The 20665-nt window shown below is 44.4% G+C and overlaps 1 protein-coding gene across 1 annotated transcript in view; it reads left to right on the top strand.

Moving 5' to 3' along the window:
* Positions 1 to 8933: 8933 nt before the first annotated feature.
* YWHAQ (tyrosine 3-monooxygenase/tryptophan 5-monooxygenase activation protein theta) overlaps positions 8934 to 20665 on the top strand; it is a 40258-nt gene continuing 28526 nt past the window's right edge. The window contains exons 1-2 of the mRNA XM_060648262.3: positions 8934 to 9065; positions 9466 to 9822. Coding sequence (XP_060504245.1) covers positions 9529 to 9822 — 294 coding nt within the window. The 5' untranslated portion in view covers positions 8934 to 9065; positions 9466 to 9528. The remainder of the gene's footprint in view (positions 9066 to 9465; positions 9823 to 20665) is intronic.

Here is a 20665-nt window from a genome sequence, read left to right as displayed (position 1 = left end):
CCCTCCCAGCCAGAGTCCTGGGTGCTTCCAGCTGGGGGCTGGCCCCGGGCCAGCCTGAAACCTGAGCAAACAGCCTCAGCTCCCCCTGCCCTGTGGCCACTGTGCCCTTCCCCGAGACTCCTCCCTCCATCCATCTTCTGTCCATTTCGTGGCACCCAGTACATCCACCAAGCACTCTGCTAGGCACAGGGGCTACCCAAGCAAACCACAAAGGCATAATCCCGCCTTCCTGGGGCCTCAGCTTCTAAGGGAATCAGACCCAGGAGAAGTGATGTCATGCGCTTCATGCTCAAGGAGCTCACTCAGCTGGGAGTGGACAGAAACCCAAGGACAGCTCTGAGAGGAAATGTCATTTCTGCGGAGATTCGGGAGATGAGAAGCTAGCCAGGTGGGAATGCAAGCTGGTGCAGCCACTCTGGAAAACAGTATGGAGGTTGCTCAAAAAACTAAAAATAAAACTACCCTACAACCCAGCAATTACACTACTAGGCATTCATCCACGGGATACAGGTGTGCTGTTTCGAAGGGACACATGCACCCCCGTGTTTATAGCAGCGCTATCGACAATAGCCAAAATATGGGAAGAGCCCAAATGTCCCTCGATGGATGAGTGGATAAAGAAGAGGCTATATATATGTATATAATGGAGTGTTACTCGGCAATCAAAAAGAATGGAATCTTGCCATTTGCAACTACGTGGATGGAACTGGAGGGTATTATGCTAAGCGAAATTAGTCAGAGAAAGATAATAATCATATAACTTCACTCATATGGGGACTTTAAGAGACAAAACAGATGCACCTAAGGGAAGGGAAACAAAAATAATATAAAAACAGGGAGGGGGACAAAACAGAAGAGACTCTTCAATATGGAGAACAAACAGAGGGTTACGGGAGGGGTTGTGGGAGGGGGGATGGGCTAAATGGGTCAGGGGCATTACAGAATCCACTCCTGAAATCATTGCTGCACTATATGCTAACTAATTTGGACTAAAAATAAAAAAAAAGAAGCTAACCAGGTGAAGATATGAGCAAAGAGAGGACAGCGGAGCAAAGCTTAGAAGGGACTGAGGCCCCAGAGAAAGGGGGGAAAGCCAAGAGATAAGGAGAAAAGCTACAGTGAGATCACTGAGGGCTTGTGAGTCCCCGGAAGGATTCTGAGTTGATTCTGTTTAATGAACAGGTACATAGCACTGTTCAAAGCGTTTTATCAATATTAACCCATCAGATCCTCATAACGACCCTTTGAAGAGGTATTATTGTTATCATCATCTTCATTTCACAAACGGGGAAACTGAGGCACGGAATAGTTAGGTAACCTGCCCAAGATCACATATCTAGTGAGTCGTGGAGTCTGAGTCCAACCGAGAAGCTGCTGCTAAGTGCTGCTGAAGGATTTTAAGCAGGAAAGTAATGCAAGGGTCAGACTTAACATTTTTTGCAAGATCCTCCCTGAGAAGGGGCCAGGAGGTTAGCGTGACCAGTCTTCCCAGTGTTGCCTGCACTTGTTAAGCTGGTTATGTGGCTGAGCTGGTTATGGCTGAAGGAAGGGAAAAGGCAGAAGAGATACCAAACTCTCCGTGGGTGGTCTGCATTCCAACATGCTGTCCAGAGCCATCTCCTGGGGTCACCCCTGTCCAAAGCGGGCTTCTCACACAAGGAAAAGAGACTGTCGCCTTTCTGCCCGTCCAGAGTTATCCAGCAGCGCAGCGGAAAGGGGGAAAATACAGACCTTCCTCCTCTTGGTGGCTCTTCCCTTTTCCTACGGCGACCCCCTTTTCCTAGTTTTCTGACGCCTGACATCTTCTGCAGTCTCTCCAGCCCACACTCGTGTCTCCCTTCCCTCGACTCCCATGGCACTTACTGTGAGAGCCACACAATCAATTCCTGTGTACATTGTTCTCGGACGGTCCTCTGTTCATTCAACTGCTCAACTGCCCTGAATTGTGGGTAGATGAGTCATAATTTGGGAGGCATTGAAGATTTGTTGCTTTATGTACCAAAACTTAAATACTGAAATACATACACACACATGGACATATAACTGACGACAATGAAAAATGAGAACATCATGAACATTTTTGTGGGATGATTAAGGCTCACTGCTACATACGTAGGCCCTTAGATACATTTGTCGTGCACACTGTTACTAAATGGTGCAAACCTCTTGAGCTTTTTCTCGTGCTTTTCGTAGCTTTGTTGTCTCTGCCCTGACAACTGATTGTCTTGCATGGAGCAAGACTCTGGGGCAGCCCCTGGGCCAGGCCTTCCAAAGCCCCAGCTCTTCCTCTGCTCTAAATCCTCTGGCAAGAAGGTAGAGTGGATTCAGAGGGATTCTCGGGTGTAATTCCACTCCTGTCTTCTTTTTCTTTGTTGTTTTATTTGATAGAGAAGGGGTGCAAGCAGAGGAGAGGGGCAGAAGGAGAGACAGAGAATCTTAAGCAGACTCCACGTTGCAAGCATAAGCCGGAGAGGGGCAGAAGGAGAGAGAGAGAGAATCCCTCCTAGCCTGGCACGGGGCTTGATCCCATGACTGACCATGAGATCATGACCCGAGCTGAAATCAAGAGTTGGACGCTCAAACAACTGAGCCACCCAGGCGCCCCTCTACTCCTGAGCTCTAATCAGCTACCTCTAGACCAGTCAGTTGAGCATGTGAGAACTGAAAAGAGAGGGGAAACCCCCCCGCCCAGCTCCTCCCTGAGCTCTGGGTTTGGCACCCTACGTCTGGGCTCTCTGCCAAGTTCCTCGTAGGCACAGACTGTGTCTTAATCATTTTTGGAATCCCAGACCCTACGATGGTGGCTGGCACGTGGCAGATTCTTCAGTACTTTGTCGAATGACCTAGCGAGAAATTGATCCTGATTTGGGGTGGGGAGTGCTCCTTCAAGTGTGGTTTTGTGTGAGTATTCACGCAGGAAGTTTAGGAAGATTTTCTTCTGAGTGCTCAGGGACCTTCCGTGCTGACTTCAAGGCTCTTCGTGTGTTCTTCGTAGCATATGCAATGCTGTGTTTGTGGCATTTGTGAATTTACTACCGCTCTATGATTTCATATATGGTTAGGTTGCACAGGAAGCATACAGTGCGAACAATGGCTATTATTGGAAATGCCCCCCGTGACGGCCTGGATTCATTTTCAAAACAAACCTTCACTGAATACCTTCTATGGGTCAATCAGAGTCACCGGGGGCACAGAGGGCAGATGAAAGTCGGCCACTGGAAGGTCACAGGCTAACCAGAGAGATGGACATGTAACTAAAGGGAACAGACGAGGGGTAAGAAGGTGCCCTCTCCCTGCAGATGCGTTGGGTGTAAAAACAAAGACTTCCACATGAAAATAAAATCAGCCACTGACCCACTGGCAGACATATACTCAGCCACCCACTAGCCTCAAATAACTCAACATTATTCCCAGGCTGGTAAACATCAGGGCTTCTGTCTTTCGTCGCAAGTAGCACCGTGTCTTGTTTACTGTCGTAAAAGAAGGTGGAAATCAGACAGCCCTGTTTTTGAATCTTAATTCTATTGCTTACCAATCTGGACAGGTAATCTAGCTCCCCTGAGCACAGTCTATTCGACCACATAGTGGGGATTATAATACCTCATTTTTGTTGAGAGGGCACTAGAGATACAAAAGCAAAAAAGAAAACTCTTGGGTGCCTGGCTGGCTCAGTTGGTAGAGCATGTGAACTCTTGATCTCTGGGTTGTGAGTTCAAGACCCATGTTGGGCATAGAGCTTACATCAAGAAAGAAAGAAAGAAAGAAAGAAAGAAAGAAAGAAAGAAAGAAAGAGGAAGGGAGGGAGGAAGAAAGAAAGAGGAAGAAAGAAAGAAAGAAAGAAAGAAAGAAAGAAAGAAAGAAAGAGGGAAGGAGGGAGGGAGGAAGGAAGGAAGGCAGGCAGGAAGGATGAAAGAAAGGAAAACTCTTACCCTTAGGAAGCTCACAGTCTGGCTGAGAGAGATTGATATGTTATAGACATACACTTAAAGCTATTAAAAAATATCATATTATTTGTTGAGTGAAAAAAGAAAGTTACTGGTTGTATTAGTCAAGATTCCCCAGAGAAAGAATACCAATAGGATGTGTATATATACTGAAAGATATTTATTACAAGGAATTAGCAAATCCAAAATCTGTAGGGTGGGCCTACAGGTTGGAGACCCAGGAGAACCAGTATTTCTGGAAACTACTCTTCTTTTCAGGCCTTCAAGTGACTGGATGTGGCCCACCCACATTAGGGGAGAGCAATCTGCTTCCTCCAAATCCACCAATTTAAATGTTAATCTCTCCCCAAACACCCTTGCAGAGTAACATTTGATCACACTGTGGCCAAGTTGATACATAAAATGAACCATCACACTGACCAAAGTGAAGAATGTCATTGTGTACATGTAAGGTCACATACATGTGTCCAAATGAAAACAGATGTCTACAAAGAGGTCACCAAAACACTAACAGTGGTCACCTCTCAGAGTCAAGCTCTTAAATTCTTTTTAATCTCCCTTGTACATTCACGTATTGTTTCATTTTTTGTGTAGAATGGGTGCTATTACATTTTAATTAGCATTATCATCAGCACTATCATTATTACAAAAGCAATCAAGGGTTTTAAAAAATACTCTGTTATGGGGATCCTGGGTGGCTCAGTCAGTTAAGTGTCTGACTCTTGGTTACAGCTCAGGTCATGGTCTCATGGGTTCGTGATTTCGAGCCCTGCGTTGGGCTTTGTGCTGGTGGTGCAGAGCCTGCTTGGGATTCTCTCTCTCCCTCTCTGTCTGACTCTCCCATGCTTGCTCTCTCTCTCTCAAAAATAAATAAATAAACAAAAAAATAAAAAAATAGGGGCGCCTGGGTGGCTGGGTTGGTTGGGCTTCTGACATTGGCTCAGGTCATGATCTCACAGCTAGTGGGTTTGAGCCCCACGTAGGGCTCTGTGCTGACAGCTCGGAGCCTGGAGCCTGCTTCAGATTCTGTGTCTCTTCGCTCTCTGCCCCTCCCCCACTCTTGCTCTGTCTCTATGTTTCTCAAAAATAATAAAATGTTAAACAATTTAAAAATAAATAAAAAATAAAAAATAAATAAAAAACACTCTGTTGTCTGGCATATAGGAAATGCTGGGGAAATGTCAAGAATGCTGGAACCCTTCCCCAAAAGGCCAGCTGACCAAAAGCTATTTCAGGATGCCTGATATTCTACCAGTGAAGTTTTGTTCTTCAAATGGAACAGCTTTCTTTCTTCTTAAAGATGAGATCATGACCTGAGCTGAAATCAAGAGTCAGACGCATAACCGATTGAGCCACCCAGGTGCCCCAGACTTACGTATTTTTTAACGAAGGAATGACTTGATTTGTTTTTTCCTTAGAACACACGGTGAGGGTTGGAAAACAATTATGTGACCGAGGGGTGTCCAAGAGATGCCAGAAATGGGGCAATCATGGGCACAGAGGGATGACAACAGATGGCAGGAATAAACCTCACCAGGTGCACCCCTGATGGGAAACTGAGTTCTATAGGCCTGATGTGGCCCGAAGCCGGGGAATGTGTAGAAGCCTTCCCTGACCCAGCTCCCTTGATTTCCTTACCTGGCCGGGCTCTGTGTGAATCTCCTTTAGCACTTCCAGGGAGAGTGAACGGTGGGGCAACTCTTCAACTATCCACGAAACAGAGGATTGGTAATGACGATACAGGAATATGGGTGAAGAGTCCCACTCGAACGTTTGCTCGTCGGTAAAATATCTGCCATGTGGCGGGAGAGGAAGAAGTTGCTCTGGAATGACCCACTGCTCTGTGCAAATAAACCACTGAAACAATTTATGAGTAAACTCAACTGAGAGGAGTCATTCATTCTGAAATGTACACTGAATGTGGCCATTCTGCAGACCATTAACTCCAGTAATTACAACAGTGACTCGAGAGATAAGGCTCCTTGCCGCAGACAGGCATCTCCCTCCCTCCCTCCTCTGCGCCCCATCCACAAAGAGGGGGAAAGAAGGAAAAAAACCTAGCATTTACTGAATATTTGTGATCCGCCCGCATCTTCCTACGTGATAGCTCTACCACAACCCTTTGAGGCAGGGATGGTTTTCACAGATTAGGAAACCGAGGTTCGGAGGGGATCACGGTGTCCGAGGTCAAACTGCAAATTAATAGCAGGGTTGAAATTTAGGATTTTCAGGCTTCAAAGTTCAGGGTGCTCTCTCTTGCTCTAGCAGCTTCTTCTCACCAAGTAACTCGGTAAAAATAACAAGAACAGCGAACAAATAAGTAGTAACTGCTCAGGACTTTCTTTGTTAGCTGTCTGGTCCCTAGAGTTCTTCCCAGCATGGCGGATGCGGATGTTTAATGTGTTTCATTTTGACGGGATGAAACTCCTGGAGAACACAGGCTAGTCTGATCTTTCCTAGAGTCCCCAAAGCACTGGAGCAAAAATCCAGCAGAGTGGAAAAAACAGAGACGGGCTTCAGTGCCCAGACATCGAACACAGGTCCACATGCAGGCGTTGCCAACTTCCTAGCTAGGAGTTCTGTGCAAAATATAACCTCCATGAGCCTCAAATTCCTTATCTGTGAAACAGAGATGATGATCATAATAGTACCTACTTCACGGTGACATTAAGCAGATTAAATCAGTTAATCCAAAAGTCTTAAAATGGTGTTTGACACATGTATCCACTTAATGAATGTTAGCTTTTTGGAGCATCTGGATGGCTCAGCCGGTTGAGCATCCAGCTCTTGATTTCAGCTCAGGTCATGATGTCATGATTCGTGGGTTCAAACCCCGCATCTGGCTCTGCGCCGACGGCGCAAAGCCTGCTTGGGATTCTCTCTCTCCCTCATTCTTTGTCCCTCCTCCTGTACGTGCTCAATCAAGCTCTCGCTCAAAATAAATAAACTAAAAAGTATGTATATTAGCCTTTTATGTGTCAGGGGACTTGAAGTTCCCAGGGCTTTAATTTTCTCTACCTGAGCTCTTCCAGGTGCAGAGGTCTTCAGACACATACTTGTCCCTCTAGACCTTCATAAAATACTTTGTAATTTCATAGTGTGCCTTAATTTCGAAGCAGTTTTCACTCATGATTGCAGATGATTGTAACTATTCGAGTTGGTGCTCAATGAATATTTGATGATTGAATGAAAGCAGAAATTTTAGAGACTGTGTTACAGAGAGCAGCAGAAACTTGCTCAAGGTCACCCAGGGATATGGCAGTACAGCCCAGACTTTCTGGCAAAGAATTAGCGTGCTTGCCCCTTCCCTCGCTGCCTACCACGGAGTTTCAGTCCCCTGACAATTCCCTTCAAGGGTCTCTGTCCCCCATCCACCTCCACTGGTATGTCCCCTCGCTTGGGCCGTCACTAATTTCTAAGCCTGAAATTCACTGGTCATACACAAAGCATTTTATCTGGCCTTCCACATGCCAATTCTTTCCATTGGGATTTCTTGGTGTCCAGCTCCACCCCAGCCCACATGGCCATAAACACTTGTGTGTCTGCAGCCTGGCCCCAGGGATTCCAGAAATAACAGCGGGGCCCTACATTAGAACGCTAGAACATAGTGAGGCATTTTTGCGTTGACACAGGCCCTTTGCAACCCAGGCCTCCCCTGTCCGTCAAAGCACAAAGCAACCTTTACGAGTCTGGACAGGGAGGGGCGTGTAGGAGGGAATTTAGATTTCTGGAAAGTCTGTACCTTCTCCTGCCATCTGTGTGACCTCTCAGATCTTCTATTCTAGAGATTCTCCAGATCTGCTCCAGCCCCCAGTTAGATTTAAAATCCTTCCTCAGCTGTGGCATTCTTTGGCTTTCAAAGATCCACTCCCTTGGACGTGCTGGAATTGGAATCACAGCAGCGTGAGCCCAGATGGCAATTTTCAACTTAAGGTGGCACAGAAGCCTCTTCCCAGACGCCCAGAACAGTCACCTTATTTGTCAGGCACTGGGGAAGTGCCAGGAGAGAAAGGAGTGGCTGGAGGGGTGTGCCTAGTTTAAAGAGAAAAGAAAGTGCTAGTGGTGACCCTGAATAGGAGCCATCTGGGGCAAACTTTCTCCCTTCAGAAGGGTGTGACCAGGACAAAGTCGAGAAAGTCAAAAGTCAAAAGCGAACACCTAGGGAGAGAAGTTTAGGTTTTCAAGGGTCCTCTCAAAAATAAAACCCATATACACATATAACAATGTGGGAAAAAACATGTGTTCAGATGCATAACCTGGAAAGACTAGAAAGAAATATAAGAGCTGCTTTGGGCGGGGAGGGGTGTTTAATGGGTGTTTTTCTCCAAATTATCCCGAATGTCATTTCCCATTTTAAAGAAAATCAGAATATCTGGCCATTGCCGGAGAGACCTGCTTGGACTTTCCTGGGGGTTTCATAAGGGAGTTTTCGGTTTTAGGTGCCTGTCTGAAAACTCGAATTAATCATGTAAAGTCATTCTTAAGCCACCTTCTCCAGGAACGAATTCTTCTTTAATGGGGATGGGATCATTTCTAATTCGCAGCTCCAATCGCAACGTCATTAAAGGCTGGGTTCAGTGTGTGGAGCTCCAAACCTTTGTCTCGAAAAGGAAGGTGGCGGTTCAGAAAGCAGCTCGTGCAGCGGTGCTGCAGCAGGAGACGCGGCCACCGCAGGAGAGGTGGTGCGAGCCTCCCGCTCCCGGGCCGCACCCACAAGTGCTGGGGGTGGCGGGGAGGATGAGGGGAGTTGGTAACAGCATCGCCATGGCAACAGTGACGTCCTTTTACCCTGGATCTAATTGGAGGAAACCCCGTGGCCGAAGCCGCAGCCTGCCGGCCAACCGAACTTGCCCAAGCCGACCCACCCTCCTAGCCTCCGCTACCCCTCCCGCCCCGCCCTCTTTGCCCCCTTCCGCGCGCTCAGTGTTCATTGGCCAGCCGCGGGGCTGGAGGCGGGACTCTCGGATGCAGCTCGGCGCGTCATTGGGCGGTAGGAGGGAGGGCAGCCGCGCGGCGGCCCGCCCCTCGGCTCCGGGGTAGGCTGAGACGGGAGGGTCCTCGGCTAAAGCCAAAAGCGGATCAAAGTGGTGGGACTCGCGCCGCGGCCGCGGAGACGTGAAGGTGAGCGCCACGGTCGCCGCTGGCCCTCCTCGGGCCTGGCCGGGCTTGAGGGCAGGGCGGGAGGCCGGCCCCCGGGAGCGGCCGGCCTCGACGCCGCTCTCATCAGGGGCGGCTCTGGCGGCAAGGTGTGGGCCAACGGCCGCTTCCATCTTGGGCCGGGCGGGCGCGGGAGCGGCCCTTCCTCCTCCCCTCGCCGCGGGCCGCCTCCGCGGGGCGCCCCTCGGCCTCCCGGGCGCCGGCGGGGAGCGTGGGCGGGGGAGGGAAATTCAACTGGGCGGCGCGTGCGGGGACGGACAAAAGGGGCGGCGGGCGGGCGGGCGGGCGGGCGGCCCGGGGCGGCGGGCGCATTGTCTGACGGCGCCGCCCCCGCCTTTCTGTCCGCGCCCTCTCCCGCCCGCAGGCCGTCCGCACGCCTCCTCCCGATCCGGGTCGGTGCTCGCCCTCGCTCTATCTCCCCGTCCTCATGGAGAAGACGGAGCTGATCCAGAAGGCGAAGCTGGCCGAGCAGGCCGAGCGCTACGACGACATGGCCACCTGCATGAAGGCCGTGACCGAGCAGGGCGCCGAGCTGTCGAACGAGGAGCGCAACCTGCTCTCGGTGGCCTACAAGAACGTGGTGGGGGGCCGCAGGTCCGCCTGGAGGGTCATCTCGAGCATCGAGCAGAAAACCGACACCTCCGACAAGAAGTTGCAGCTGATTAAGGACTATCGGGAGAAAGTAGAGTCTGAGCTGAGGTCCATCTGCACCACGGTGCTGGTGAGTCTACACTCGTCGGGGTTGGGGGTGGGGGGGAGGAGAAGGGGCGGCGGGAGCCGGGGAAATGTGCGTCTGGGGCGCCAAGGCCCTTTTGTGTGAAGCCTTTCATTGAGAATTTCATGGGAACGGGAAAGAAATGTGGGCCGGGGCTTGCCTAATTGCCGACGTGTGGAGGGTTTGAGCAGGTTAGCTTTGGCCTCCTTCATGTGTTTAGTTCCTGAGACTCAAAAAGCTGCTTTTCCAGGGGTGAGCAGATCTTTGCCCAGATGCTGGGTTGCTTGCTACGCTGTGTAGCTTCGAAACGTCCGAGTAGGTTTGTGCGAGACTGAAAATCATTTCTAAGCTTGCAGAGGAGATCTGGGCACCCTTTAAAGGTACGGAAACAACTCACAGACTCGAGCCTTTTTGAGCGGAGGTGCCGATGGAGACCATGTGTGAATAGTAGGTTTTCCTCGTAAACCTAGCAATGGAAATTTACTTAGAAAACCTGAACAGATACTTCGTTTTTCGGGTAAGAGTATCTGCTGAGCTTTTCCGTGTAGAATGGAGGGGGTGGGGAGAGTTCGGGAACTGTGAAAAAGGTGCAGCTGAATCTAAAGAACAAAATGTCCTGATAAATTTCGGTATTTGGTGACATTTTCTGGCTATCAGTTAGTTACACTTCAACACTGATGTATCGAATCAAATTCATTTCTGGTGTGGAGCGGGCGAGCAAAGCTTTCCAGGTTTTGAACTGTCCAGTTTTAGCAAGGGTGGCAATTGGGTGGAGTAGGGGACTGCTCTGATTCACTCTTACTAGTGAGAGAGAACATTTTTAGCTTTGTCATTGCATGCATCTTTTGGTCAATAACATAAGTTTTTAAGCTTCAAATGCCAGTGTTGTATCCTGAAGTGGTTTTTTTTTTTTTTTTCTTAGTACTACTTTTACAAAAGGCTTACTGATTTTTAACGTTTTAGGTGGGCTTTGAAAGGCAAGCATGCTAGATGGATGATTGATTATTCAGGAGGGCATAGAGGGGAAAATGCCTCTTTCCTTCCCAACCTTCTCTTCCTTGCCCCATCAGATCATGTGGGCAGGATTTTTTTTTTTTTTTTTACTTCTCTTTCTAATACCAATAATGGTTGATCTGGTCAAAATCATGGCTGATGGAGAGAGCAGGTAAAGGAGCAATGCAGAACGTGCACTTTATGTTATATTTATAGATCTCCTTAGCTTCCACACTCTGCCTGGCATGGAGGAGGCACTTTAAAAGCTTTTTGAGGGGCGCCTGAGTGGCTCAGTCCGTTGAGCCGCTGACTTCAGAGGGTTGGAGTCCGAGTTGGGCTCTGCTGACAGCTCGGAGCCTGGAGCTTCGGGTTCGGTGTCTCCCTCTTTTCTCTCTGCCTCTCCCCTGCTGGCACTCTGTCTCTCTCTCTCTCTCCCTCTCTCTCTCACACAAAAATAAATCAACATTTAAAAAATAAAGTAAAAGCTCGTTGAGCCGAATTGCTGCTGTCTTCGAGAAATTTGCCTACTTGAAAGCGAAGGTAGACTTGAATAGCATATGGTGATGGTTACTGACGACATTGACTCTATTCACGAAGGAAGACTCCTACAAATCCCTTGTGTGAAAAGGAGAAGCTTTTCTACGAATGTAGTACTTGGGTGGCTCTCGCAGCACGTTTGTCTCTTTCTGTTCAGTTATTACTTTGCACTTTGTTAGTTACCTTGCAGCAATTTAGAATTACCCCAGAGCTTTTCCTGTTCCCGAGCAAGTGAACTGTGGGCCAAAGGGATATTTAAGTTTGTGGTTCCTACAGATTTGGTTTTTATGATGGCACGAGTAGAGGAGAGTTTTGTTTGGTTGATAAGTGACTTGAAAGAGAGACCAGGGATATTAAAGCAGACTTTCATACGTACCGTTTCAGTAAGAGAGAACCCCTGAAATGAGGACAATTTTTTTTTTTTTATGCCTAGTGAAATAGAAGAGTTTTAACTTGATTAATTGGCGACACCAAGGTGTAAGGAAAATATTTTTTTTAACAAAATGACTTGACAAACTAACGACTTGATGGCTAGCCTATAAAGAAATGCTGGGAAAGCCCGTCTTTAAGTTGGCAACTGTATTTGAGGGTTTGGTATGTGCAAGGCACTCTGCTAAGCAGTATGGGGAAGAACAAAGCTGAGAACCATAGATTTTGTCTTCTGATAATTCATGGTAAGGAGTGCATATGGGCAGTACCCAAATATATAATTTCCCTAAGAGGGTTATGAACAAAATGCTACATAGTTCAAAGAAAACTGAAACCTCAGGAAAAAAGCCTCACAAAGCGAGGTTTTTGGAGTGAGCTCTGGTGGAGGAGCATCTGCAAAGGGAGGGAGGTGGGAACTCCGTATGACAATGTCATGGCTTTCCTCCTTTGGTTGACAATGGTGGAGGCATTGATTTTTGAATGGGTGTTGAAGGCCCTGTGTGTAAGCAGCATCTAGAATTCATGGTTTGGGTGCTAATTTGTAATCGAACTGATAGATAAGGAAATGATAGACTAGGGAGCAAGAGTCTGATGACTGATAAATTAGTGATTTAATGTCGAGTCTATCAAAATAATGTGACGAGTGAAACGAGGTTTCCGAACATGGGTGCTATAACAAGATTTTTCTCTTTTTTCCTTTGTTGAACAGGAAGGGAATTTGGTGTGGAGGAAGTGAATTGTTATAGAAGGTGAAACTGACTTGTAGAAGACTAATAAAAGAGTAACCTGAACGATAGACAAAATTTTGGCCCTAAATAGCAGACATTTTCAGCCTCTTTCCCTTTTTTTTTTTTTTTTTGTTTATTTTTGAGAGAGAGAGACACACATACTCACACAGAATGTGAGTAGGGGAGGGGCAGAGACAGAGGGAGACACAGAATCCGAGCCAGGCTTCAGGCTCTGAGCCATCAGCACAGAGCCCGATGCGGGGCTCGAACCCACAAACTGTGAGAGCATGACCTGAGCTGAAGTCAGACGCTCAACCGACCAAGCCACACAGGCGCCCCAACCTCTTTCCCTTTTATAGAGCAGTAGGTTGGGGTGGAATTATTTAGACTATTTAGTCAAAATGACCATGGTGGACAATTCTTTAACTTTTTAATTTTATTTTTTGTTTTAAAAAATCTTTTTAAATATTTGTTTATTCTTTTTTTTTTAATTTTTTTTTTTTTAACGTTTATTTATTTTTGAGACAGAGAGAGACAGAGCATGAATGGGGGAGGGTCAGAGAGAGGGAGACACAGAATCTGAAACAGGCTCCAGGCTCTGAGCTGTCAGCACAGAGCCCGATGCGGGGCTTGAACTCACGGACCACGAGATCATGACCTGAGCCGAAGTCGGTGGCTTAACCGACTGAGCCACCCAGGCGCCCCAGTATTTGTTTATTCTTGAGAGAGAGAGGGAGACACAGAGCCCGATACGGAGCTCGAACCCATGAACCGGAAGATCATGACCTGAGCTGTAGTTGGATGCCCAACCGAGCACCAGGACCCATCTTGTGATAAACACTATATTGAGAGAGGATACTGAACTGTAGAGGCAGAAAAAAATGTTAAAATCCAAATGAGTAATTGAAAGAGCAAAGGAGAATAAGAGGGCCCAAATGGCCAAGACCAGACTCTATGTAGAATCTTAGAGAAGTTAAAGATTTCACCAAGTTACCTGTCTCTCGGTTTGTGAAACTGGAGGGTTGGGCTAAGTTTCTGGGGTCTCTTCTCATTTTAATTTTTGGGGACTGTGAAGTTATACAGGTCATGGCTATTCTTTCTACCTCTGTTCTGACTTTCTCTGAACTCTCAAATGAGTAATATTTAAAGTCCAGGTCGAAGAACATGTCATCGACAGTGTATGAAATGTTGGAAGAACTAACAATAGTGAAATGGTTGCAGGAAGAGGGGGTGCATGAGTTGCTGGTTTATTGGGAGTAGCAAAGTTTAAGCAAGAAAGAGTAGTAAGTTGTATGACAACCAGGCATGTGTGTAAGGGTCACCAAAGTCTTCTGGGACTTGGGAACAAAATCTCTCCTTTACAGAATCAGTGACCTTGGAGAAAGAACAAGACACTCAATGTATACAAGATAACCGCTATCTCAGACAATCCTATGTTGTCCTTTTGCGTCAGTGATCTCTTAGTAGACTAATTTTAATAAGCTGCTTCAATGTAACATTAATAATAACAGAAACTAAGGTGTATGTAAATAACAATCATTTAAAATGGGATATAGAAACTGAAAGTTGTCCGTGTATAAAAGCAGTGTAGCCTTAATTCAGTAATATGCTTGAATTTAGTTAAGGGTTCTAAATTAATCTTTTAATGAAAATTTGTGTTATTATTTTGAAGTAAGACTGATAATATTACTCTTGATAGTTAATGAATCTTAGCCTGATTTTATTGACATTGGAAAAATTCTGGGCTCTGGAATCAGACGGACTATTTTTAAATCCTTATGCCATAGCCTTACACTGTTTTGACCGTGGGCAAGTTTCTTAATCTCTTGGCCTGTTTCTTCATCTATAAATTGGTGATAACAGTGCTTGTCTTAATAGGTTTGTAGCTAAAATAATAGCAAATAACTGACATTTATTGGACACTTACTATACATTAAGCACTGTTTTAAGCATTTTATACTCACTTTGTTCCCGTAAGTTGATAGTATTATTTCTGTTTTAAAGTTAAGAGAACTTAGGCAAAAGGAAAATAACTTGGTCAATGTATCACGAAGTTAGTAAGTGGTGGAACAGGGATTTGAACCCAAGTAGTCTGACTCCAATGAAATTGAATGGAACTCATTTGGCCCTAAGTACAGTGTAGCTGACTGAAGATTACAGTGTGAGTCTTTTTTGAGGCATTTGTACAGTTTGATATGAGCCATTATGTTTGTAAGTTGTGAGGGAGGGAAGGTAGATCTGTGGTGGACAAAACACTCTGAGTCTATAATTTTGAAGCCCTCTTTATATGCAGGATATTGCAATAAAATTCTAAAATTCTTGACTCTTGCATCTTTTGTTTTTAGATTGTTAGCTCTTTGAGCCAAGAATTGTTTTTTGAAGAGTGAAATGGAAAGGAACGTTGTACGTACAGACATCCAAGGGTAAAGTTAGATCAGGGGTACTCAACCAGGTGAATTTAGCTCTTAGGGGACATTTGGCAAGTTCTGGAGATAGTTTTTGATTGTCAAGAATGGAAAGGAGGGGTGCCACTAACATATGAGTTAGAGACCTGAATGCTGCTGAGCATCCTTTAATGCACAGGCAAATCCACAACAACAGAATTACCCAGCCCAAAGTGTCAGTAATGCCAAGGTTGAGAAACTGTGGACTGGATCATGAATAAAATGAGCAGTATTCAGTTGGTCTGGATTGTATAATGCCTGTCCTTCGGGTCCTTATTAACATGTTGGCATCTTGTCAGAACCCTTTGTCTAGAGTTCAGTCGTTTGTGTTTTTTCTCCTTGTTACTATTGTGTGTGTGCTGTTTGATTCTAGAGTTCACTTTTCTGGAACTTAATCTGGTGTCCTGTATTTTCAAGGATACGCATCATGGGTGCCTCCAAAGCTCTGAGCTTTGAGGGGCGCCTGGGTGGCGCAGTCGGTTGAGCGTCCGACTTCAGCCAGGTCACGATCTCGCGGTCCGTGAGTTCGAGCCCCGCGTCGGGCTCTGGGCTGATGGCTCGGAGCCTGGAGCCTGTTTCCGATTCTGTGTCTCCCTCTCTCTCTGCCCCTCCCCCGTTCATGCTCTGTCTCTCTCTGTCCCAAAAATAAATAAAAAACGTTGAAAAAAAAAATTAAAAAAAAAAAAAGAAGCTCTGAGCTTTGCTCTTTGAAAAACTTGGCATAGAAGAAAAAAAGATCCAGCTGAAATTATAGTGAAATTTATTAGGAAGAGATGATTAAAACTGATGAATGGCAAATATTCCCCTCTCATTCATAACTGCCACATATAGAATATATATAGCAGTGCATATCCACAGGTGGTTCCAGGCTTTTAAACCCTTGGTGTGTGTTTATTTTAGGATGTTGCGTAATTATACTGATGGCTTATTGAACATTTAGGTTGTAAGTCTCACATATGGTTTTACTTATAAAATGGTACCATAGCATGGGATTAGTTAATTCAAGGTGCTTAACACTTGGGAGATCTGCTTGATCATATTGATATTGATGTTCCTGTGTGATACTTCTCAATACCGGCTTTTGTGTTTAGCTCTGTTTTTTTCAGAGTAAGAATAGAAAATACCTTTATACCATTGACTCTCTAGGTTTTAAGGAAGGGTAGTAGAGAAGGCATCCATTTAAAAGATAGGAAGAGCTGGGGTGCCTGGGTGGCTCCGTTGGTTAAGTGTCTGACCTCAGTCGGCCATGACCATGAGGTAATGATCTCATGGTTCTCGAGTTCAAGCCCCACTTTGGGCTCTGCACTGACAGCTCAGAGCCTGGAGCCCACTTCAGATTCTGTGTCTCCCTCTCTCTCTGCCCTCCCCCACTTGTGGTCTGTCTCTCTCTCCCTCTCTCAAAAATATTAAAAAAAAATTTTTTTAAGATAGAAGAAAAAATAAATAAAAATTATAGTTCATCCATTGCTACTTTAAACTCTTAATCCGTAGGTAAATCAGTGATGAAGTTTTCTTGAATATTTCATGATAAATAATTTGACCAGATTTGAAAACACTGTTTGCATTTTGAAGTATTTCAAGACAAAATGATGTTATATAGGACTTCAGAATAATGGGTGGGGGTGTAAATAAAGAGTGGCTATGAATCAATATAAGTGCAGCTGGCTTTAATGGGAATTCATTATACTATTCTTTCTTGTGTATGTCTGAAATTTTCCATAACTAAAAAGGTTTTCCCCTCCCAGAAATACCACTCCCTAGGTATTTACACAAGAGGGATGAAGACGTAGGTCCAGAAGAAGACCTGGACAAAAATCTTTATCCTAAAAGCAAAAAATTGGCAGCAATCCATTAGTAGTAAAGTGGATAAACTGTGATAATGTATATATGGTGGAATACTGCTCAGCAATAAAAAAGGAATGGACTGTTGATATACACTGCAACATAGACAAGTTTCAAAAACATGCTAAGTGAAGGAAGCTGCATGAAAAAGTACGTTGTGTGATTCCCTTTATATGAAATTGTAGAAGAAGCAAAAGAGTAGTCTGTGGGTGAAAAATCAGAATAGTGGCCTCTGTGGGAATGTAGGCAGTGATTGACTTGACCAAAGGGAGCTTTTCGTGGTGATTATGATGTTCTTTATGTTGAAATGGGTTGAAGTTCCACAGGTATATGCATCTGTCAAAACTCAAAAAATGTACACCTAGCATTTATGCATTTCATTGTATGTAAATTTTGCTTCAAAAGGAAAAATGAGTGAATGTATGTACTGATATCTTCAGTTTACATGCAAACTAATAGAAATGAGTGGATATGTGATAGAGCGAATATAATGACAAAAGGTTAATGGTAGAATCTGGGTGGTGGGTATAGAGGTGCTCACTGTAATTGGTGGTTGCCATGTATTAGGGGTATGACATCCCCACTGTTGTGGTTGAACGCCTTTAAAACCTATAGCAAGAAAAAACAGTGAAACCTAAGTCTTACTGATGTCAAGATACGAGCATATATAGGAAGGTATTGATACCTACCTCAGAGAAACGGACTGATAGACTTGGCACCAAAGGGGTTGTTTTTATTTGGTGATGAGTGTTAATTAGATTGGAGTTATGGGGTACAGTGGAAGATTTACATAATTGACCGATACTCTAGGGCAGTGGGTTTGTTTGTTTTTAAGTAAACTCTTTGCCCAACGTGGGCTCAAACTCACAACCCCAAGATCAAGAGTTGCATGCTCTACCAGCCAGGACAACCACACCTACCTCTAGGGCAGTGGTTTTCAAACTTCTTGGATTCTGGACACCTTTGCAACCTAAACACATGGTGGAACCCAAATCTTTTGTGGAAATTATTACCTATAGATGTTTACATTATTAGAAATTAAAAGTAATTGTTTAGAATGCATTTGGAGTAATAAGCCGCCTCTTAGTTAATATAATGTGTGGTTTTTAAGATTGTGGTAAAATATATATAACATAAAATTTACTATTTTAAGTGTACCGTTCTAGGGCATGAAGTACGTGTACATTGTGCAACCATCACCACCAGCCATCCCCAGAATTTTTTCATCTTTTCCAACTGAATTCCCTGTTCTTCCCTTCTGGCAACCACCATTCTTTCCATCTGTAAATGTGACTACTTTAGATACCACATATAAGTAGAATAATAACTTCTAAAAAGAAAAGTCAATAGTGGCATTGCTTCACGTTCTGTCTATTGTAATGTCCCATCTCTTGTAGCTTCTAGAAAACACTCATTTAAGAGTGACGGTGAGAAAGCAAATAGCATCTTAATATTGTGAAAATGGTTTGACTTTGTGCCTTCTCCCCAAAGAGTGCAAGAGAGACTCCTAGAGATCCCCAGATCACACTTTGAAAATTGCTACTCTGGGGGGATTCTGCCTTGAAACTTGCTAGTCGTCATTGTGATGAGTGATTGAGCACTTTTCTGAGTAGTTGAGTCCATATTAATTCCTGAAAAATGAAAGAACTGGTATTTTGGAATGGCTTCTGCTTCCTTAGATTGAGAATGTTAATGTAAGGTTAATATAATCTCTGTCTTCGCTCTGATCTCTCAACCCAAAAGCAGAGTTGGCATTAATGAAATATGTAGATAATGATCTTTTGGAGTTGCTTGCATTTAGCTTTGAAAGTTACACGGCTTTGGGGTGCTTGGGGGGGCTCAGTTGGTTAAGTGTCCGATTTCGGCTTAGGTCACGATCTCACGGTTCCTCGGTTTGAGCCCCCATTGGGTTCTCTGCTGTCAGCACAGAGCCCGCTTTGGATACTCTGTCCTCCTTTCTCTCTGTGTTTCCTAGCTCATTCTCTCTCTTTCTCAAAATAAATAAACTTTAAAAAAAAAAAAAAAGTTACACAGCTTTTGAAGACAGGTTAGTTGTGAACCAGCATGGTCCAAGCATCTCAAAAAAAACCTTTGTCTTTCACACAGATCTTCCCAATCCATTTTACATTTTTTCTATCTACATGAGCTGTATTCCATGATCTCTTCATCCTCTGGACCTTTTACTCTAGCTGGGTTTGGCATAATGTGGTACTAAGTGTGTGTCGTAACTATTCCTTAGTTTAGCAACGGTGAACATTGTCTCTCCTGTATGTTTGCCTAGGCTTTACTTGCAGAAATGGGGAAACGGTGGTGCAGGTGGTGAGAACGTGACTGAGGATTTCTAGAAATTTAATGTAAGTGCTTTCTTCTTAAAGGGCAAGCTTAGATTGCTGTTTATAAATGTCAGGGTAACCGGGAATTAAGTGAGAAGGTACATGAAAATACTTCTAAATACTTGAGTGTGATACTGATGTTCACATCACACTTTTTACTGGTCAGGTTACTCTTGGCCGGCGTTAGTCCTTTAGAATTAGTACTCTCACTTCGCCTCTTGTTTTGCTCAGTCCAGGCCATTACTTGAACATAGCTCAGAAAAGTTTTGCTCTTTAAGAACTATAGTATTAGAGCCCTGCCGTTAACACACATACATAAATGGTGTTTTGACCTTTCTTCCTGGTATTATTTCCACGTATTGAGCAGTATATTTTTTAGACCTTCAATGCTTGTGCTGTCTTCTCATAATTCTGATAGACTAGTGAAGAGGTTGGAAAGGTTACAGTAAGGGTTTACGCATCTTTTAATCAGAAAATACTCTAGATTATTTGGAGGCTGGTTACAGAGACCATCTTGGTGATGTCAAAAACTTAGAGTTTGGCAGGATTGAATATCCCATTAATATCATTATGTTATGTGAAAGTTATTTTTAATGTAATTTAGCTTTTACTGTATTTAATCTTGTAAGTATAATAAACATCCAAGGACCGACATTTGAAATGGGAAATGGTGTAGTATGTTGAAGTGACTTCATATTGAGATGAGAGCATTTATCAAACTACTGATGGTCCCCAGAAAATTTTTATTTCTTCCTCCTTTCCCATACCTGCCAAGATATTTGAGGTAGAAAAAACTTGGGAACCATATAATTAGAGGAATGATCAAGAGAGTAACAACTTGAGTAGATGAGGGAAAGAAGCAGAGGAGTGTGCCTTGGCTGGGCTCAATGGCTAAGTCTAAGAGTGAAGAAGATATTTAAAAGGCAGTGTTTATTCGGCAAATTTCTTTTATCTAAGGGCATTTCGTTTATTTTGCACAGAGATTAGACTATAATTAAGAAAATGGCATTTTTTATTATTTCTTGTCACTATTTTTTATCTTTATTGGTGTATTTAAATATGGCAGAGTGGAGTGCCTGGCTGGCCCAGTTGGTAGAGCATGCAACTCCTGATCGTGGGGTCGGGAGTACAAGCCCCACGTTGGGTGTAGAGCTTACTTTTAAAAAAATAATTAAAAGTGTGTGTGTGTGTGTGTGTGTGTGTGTGTGTGTGTGTGTGTATATATGTACGTATGTATGTATGTATAATTCAAATACTGTAAAATTTGCCTATTTAAAGTATATGATTCCGCAGTTTTTAGTGTATTCACAAAGTTGTGCAATGCCACTACTGTAATTTTGGAACATTTTCATCATCGCAAAAAGAAAAACTATGCCTGTTAACAGTTACTCCCCATCTTCCTTTCCCCCAGCTCCTGAGAACTACTAATTTACTTTGTAATTCTTTTTTTTTTTTTTTTTTAATTTTTTTAATGTTTATTTATTTTTGACAAAGAGACAGAGCATGAGCAGGGGAGGGACAGAGAGAGAGGGAGACACAGAAT

The sequence above is a fragment of the Panthera onca genome, chromosome A3 (genome assembly GCF_046562875.1).
Source record: "Panthera onca isolate mPanOnc1 chromosome A3, mPanOnc1 haplotype 2, whole genome shotgun sequence".
Taxonomy (NCBI): Eukaryota; Metazoa; Chordata; class Mammalia; order Carnivora; family Felidae; genus Panthera; species Panthera onca.
This window is presented reverse-complemented; position numbering and strand designations above follow the sequence as displayed.